Raw genomic sequence first — 5,688 nt, forward strand, 5'->3', positions numbered from 1 at the left:
AACTAAAATTAAGAACTTTAAAACAAAGAGAAAATTAATTTAAAAAATATAACCATTTTTTCAGAACTCCAATTTTTAATTTTTTTCAGTAGCTTCAATACATTGTTTTTAAATGAATTTATTTCTTACAGGAATTAACTCTGATTTTTAAGGTAATTTTCAAAGACTAATAAATAATTTCCATTACTTTTTGAAACAAAATTCAGTTTTAATGGTTAAAGTTTTTGAAATAAACAATAAAATAATCAAACATAAAAACATACATACAGTAATAGTAAATAGGCAGTAAAGTACAAAAGATATACTAATTAGGGACTATAATACAAGAACTATAATAAAAGAAGCAAGCTAAACTTGAAATTATTATGATATATTTAAAATTTAAACATGTTAACAATTAAATTAAATAACGTTCAAGCGATTCAGATACCATAAGTTTGCCTGTCATTATATTAAAAAGAATTCCAATACAGTAGTAAATCATGTAAATTATTTATATGACATCTTGAAGGATTACTTGAAATTATCTTAAATTAAAATATCTATGTCAGGTGATGACAAAGTTGCGTCTTTTGTCCCAAAAAAATAAAAAAGACTACGAATATCTCAAACATAATAATAAATAGTTGAATTTGAAGTAAGCGCATCATTACAGCTGCACCATGATTTTTACTTCAGATTAACTGTATGAGTGGTTAACCACCAATCAAAACTTTTTTAGACCTCTTATATATAAGCAAACTTATTTATAATAAACTTCCCCAGGACATTAGGAAGGAAAAAAGGGCTGAAAACTTTTAAGAAAAAGATTAAAAACAGCTATCAAATTATTAATAATCTTATTATTTAGGAAAATAAATAGTTAGACTGTAAAAGTTGTAAATGTCCTAAACATAAACATGTAAATCTATTATGGAGTTATGAATGTATTTATTCTGTGACAACTTGTAAATGCTGATCAAATGTTTATATTGGGTCCACCTTTGAGCATGTTTTGATGAAGGCTGAAAATTATTAGATTTATAATTATTATACAACCTATCAGACTTGAGCACCAATTGACTGCTAAGTAACTGTTTCCTCTAAATGTTTAACACTTTACATTTATTATAACGCTCAAAAGTATGTGACCTTTACTGCACAGCAGTACAAGAAAAAATGTAGAATAACTTCTAAGATTATTATTAAAATATATATATATATATATATATATATATATACAGTTGGTGTTAAATTTTTATCTGACTATTAATTGAACACAATAGGAATAAAATATACCATGTAAAATAGATATAAATTGTAGATGATACTTTCATTTTGATTAATTAAACTTAATCATATGGTTTCTTACTTACTGGTTATAATTTACCCATTGCTATGAGTTCTTGATGGTTGGTTGTTATTGTACTGATTTTTATTTGTTTTATTAGATTCTTGTTAGATAATATATGGAAACTGTTCAATTTTTACAAATAAATTAAATACTTGTATAAAAACACAGTAAGTAAGCTTTATGACAAATCATTATTTACAAAAATAAAAGTTATAAAAATATAATTTTCTACAAAATTATAAAACTATGGTCCACTAAAAAAAACAAAAGAAAATTAATATATGTGAAAAATATGAAATATATTGAGATAGGCTACGTTCATTATCATGTTTTGTTTCCTCTTTAAACTAACAGTCTCTTCTTATTTCATAAAAGCATAAAAATTTGTTATTTCAGTTGACAAGTTCACCAGCTCATTTTTATGGTACGTGTAACTTTCATATGTGTAACTTACATATAATGTGATATTTTGTGATGATCTATATACTAAATAAATATATATTGAACAGACTAACAATGAAATTATTTAGAGATATAAATAATCCAGTGCCGTAAAGGTTCCAGAATAATTAAAGGTGCAATAAGGTATAATTATTCGAACAAGCTATTATAATAATAATTACTACCAACTAATAAACAAAACTGAAAGAAAAATCTCTATTTTTTTGTTCCATAAAAAAGCAGTTTTTTGATAACAGCTAAAGATACTGAAAACTTAGTGTGCAGTCTTGGAATGTCACTGAGCATACTTTCTTCTAAATTTGGTGGAACATTTTTTTGTAATTTGCAATAACAACTCTTCTAGTATTTCATTAATAAATAATGAAAAAAAACCCAAATTTAAGCTTTAAATATTTAATTTCTAAAAAAATATAAAATTAACTCCATTAAAATTTAATGTAGCAGGAGTTTAACAAGTACAACAATTTCTAAGTTAGAATGTCGCGAGTGTATGTATAAAGAAAAAAATGTAAAATGAGGTGCCATTCAGTCCAGTGTCCTACAAATTAACTAAGCATGAGTTAAAAATGGGATCTCATCGCCAGTTGAAAAGAGCTAGAAAATCAGCATGGCAATCAAGTTCTTAATAAAATTAGGAAGTAAGTTAGTGTTATCAGCTCCAAAGAATTAAAATCAAGGAAATACAAAAGTTTGATTATTTAAGCAACTTAAAAACCATTAAAATGAAAATTTTTTTTGGAAATGGGACATTTATTGCATCACAATTATATGACAGATAAATAAAATTATCAATACCCATAAAGCAGAATTCCATTAATAATTTAATAAATCTACTTTCTTACCACTGCTTGTTAAAATATATGACAATGCTGGATGTACAACAATGCATCTCACGTAATCTGAATGTGCTTCAAATGCATTTGTTCTTTCTAAAGTATTATAATTAAATACTCTGACTTGCATATCATCAGAGCCAGTAACAATCCAATTTTTTCTGGGGACAAAAACAGCTGCCCTTACTGGTAAATCACATACCTTCAATAAATAAATAAAAAGTAAATTAGAAGATTACATAAACTGAATTTACAGTATAAAGATAAATTTTAAAAAGATTTATTTTACATCAAAACAATACACGATTAACTTCTGACTTGAAGTTGCCATATCAGTAATTGGTCTTACCAGCCTCAGGCTGACTAGTACTGAGATGGAATTAACTAGACCCAAAGAACAAGCATGTAATCCAGTTACAGGTAGCTAACTTTAAGTGATTTAACGAAACTTGCAGCACCACATAAAAACTGATCAGCAAATTTTCTAATAAATGTTTACTTTAAATTACTATGAAAGCCTATGATATAAAACTATACATTCTAACAATAGCAACTATTTAAAAAATAAATAAATAAAGTTACAAAATGAAAATTAATACAAACCATACACTATTCTAGTACAACTTTGAAAAGTTGTACTAAATAAATTTTTTATAACAGGTGATATTAATTTATTTAGCAGATAAGCAAAAGCCTCTGCAAAAAAAAAATATTAAATATACTTAAAATGATTTTTTTTTTTTTTGTTAATTCAAGTGGTGTTGTGGGCAAGATGTGCTATTCTTGTTTAATCATCTTACTTACTCTTTCATAAGCTGTATTTTGGGTTTGATAATTCAAATATACAGAATTCATCATCTAACAGTCTCAAAAAATAAATAAATAAATAAACACATAAGTAATAGATTGCTGTACTTTTGAGAAAAGTATTACATAAGGGCTACTCAAATTTTACTTATGTGGATGAGCCAAATGGCCTGTACAAAATAGCAATACCTATGAAGGATTTTCTTAATTTGAAAAGAAAATGTTTAATATCATTAACGTTGTTTACAGACCGCAATACTAAATTTAACAACACACTGATAAAACATTATTACTGAGGCAGAGTGCTTTAAGTAAATACACAATTGATGACCAGCAGTTTACTTTAAATATGATTTAATAAATCAGAGTTCTCATATACAGAATGTAATCTCTCTCTCTCTCTCTCTTTGTTGTCTATTCTACTCTATGCTTTCTATTAACGCTCATTTGCTATCGATTGATATAAACCACAATGATATAAGTTTAGTAACCAACATTTCAATTGTATCACAATTACAAATACACTGGATTCCAAGAAATAAGTTTATTATCAATGAAAAACACTTTAGTAATGTTAAAAACACTTAATGTTGTTAAATAAATATGCTTTGTTTTGAATATATAGTAAGATGTGTATCAAAAAGGATCTCAACTGACTTCATCAAATCAAATAACTGTTAACTAATATAAAAATTCATTAGGTACTTTTTCAAGTAAGCACCTTTATCTAGATACTAGCTTAAGTACCTGACATTTCTTTCCCAAACCCCATCAAATTTATTATGCAATCATTAAAATTTTTTATGTTGTATAAAATCTCCTGCTGTAAACTAGACTCCTGGCTTAAAGCTTAAGACAATGAATATGAAGACTTGATGGATCACCTGTTCTTGATGTTCCATACAGTTGGCCATGAGAAAAAATATCAGTTTCTAAACCTCAAACTTATTAAAAGGGTTTTTATAAGATTTATTCAACAATATAGTAAGTGCTGCTTTTATTGGAAATGACAGTTTTTAAATCAAATGGAAAAATCGAAAGGAATGTTTGGTATAATTATAGTTTCAACTTTATTAACACACAGGATCATCATAGAGGCACAGAAGATCCAACTTTTTTCACATAATGACAGTCAAGTTTAAATTTTAATGCACATGTTGGTAATCCAGCCAGTTCACAAGAATTTAAAAATTCAATAACAAAAACAACAAAATCATCTTCATAGTAGTTTCAGATTTTGGGTTAAAAAGGTGTAATTAATTTGTGACTAGACTCCAAGATTATGAAAAAAAAAGTTTAAATCTCTTTCAAATTTATATAACTGATTAGATACAACAATTAACAAGACACACTCACACATCCAAAATGGACTTTTTAACATCTAAAACTGGTTTGGATATAAGTAATGTAAAATAAATTACTATTGTTAGCATTGATACACACTAAATATCGCAAATGGATCATACAAAGAAATTTACTATCAGCAAAGTGAAAATAATTATCATACCTCAAACGATTTAACAAGTTGTTGGCTTTCATGATTCCAGACGTGAACGTTTCCATTATAAAGGGATACTAACATCCATGGTTCTGTTGGATGCAAATCCACACATTTCACTCTGTCTGACCTGGCAGTCAGCTTTCTTTTTATATCCAGTCTTAATGGCTGAAATAAAAGAAACATTGACTAAAGTAAAAAAAAAAAGGCAATTTGTGGTAGATTATAGAAGGCATAAAGCTAAAATGTATAAGATATAGTATTCTCTAAAAGTAAAATAAACATAACAAGCGGCAATCTTGAAGGTTATGTTTCCAATTTTATTACGTTAAAATAATGAAAAAAAATACTGCTATACATGCTTGATAACCTATTTTAAAATTCTAGAATATTTACCATATTTGTAAATTAATTATATGTACACACAACAAAACAAACGAAATCTCTTTAACATCAACTTCACATTTGCATTAGACGTGGCCCAGTCCAGTGCAACCAACGTTCTGCCATTAACTGCACACACCAATGAAATTAAACATAGTATTATTATTTTACACAATGAATTTCGAAATATTCTTCCAGAAACGCGAAAAATATTCTCTCTTTAAGTTACTGTTTCAATTCATCGAAATATTTCTTTAAACGCTGTTACAGATTTAGGGAAAGATAGAGAAACACCTTTGAAAAAACTTTCTGTATAATGTACTAACAATCTGTTGCTTAACAAAATTGCCCTACATCACTGCTTTCTTCTT

General features: G+C 26.8%; 1 protein-coding gene across 1 annotated transcript in view; it reads right to left on the reverse strand.

Annotated features, from left to right (window-relative positions):
* The window catches only part of beta'COP (coatomer subunit beta'), a 63,355-nt gene extending 57,820 nt beyond the window's left edge, over positions 1-5,535 (reverse strand). The window contains exons 1-3 of the mRNA XM_075358658.1: positions 5,330-5,535; positions 4,943-5,101; positions 2,638-2,830 (exon numbers count right to left, since the gene is read on the reverse strand). Of these exons, the coding sequence (XP_075214773.1) occupies positions 2,638-2,830; positions 4,943-5,101; positions 5,330-5,332 (355 nt within the window). The 5' untranslated portion in view covers positions 5,333-5,535. The remainder of the gene's footprint in view (positions 1-2,637; positions 2,831-4,942; positions 5,102-5,329) is intronic.
* Positions 5,536-5,688: the final 153 nt, after the last annotated feature.

The sequence above is a fragment of the Lycorma delicatula genome, chromosome 2 (genome assembly GCF_047948215.1).
Source record: "Lycorma delicatula isolate Av1 chromosome 2, ASM4794821v1, whole genome shotgun sequence".
NCBI lineage: Eukaryota > Metazoa > Arthropoda > Insecta > Hemiptera > Fulgoridae > Lycorma > Lycorma delicatula.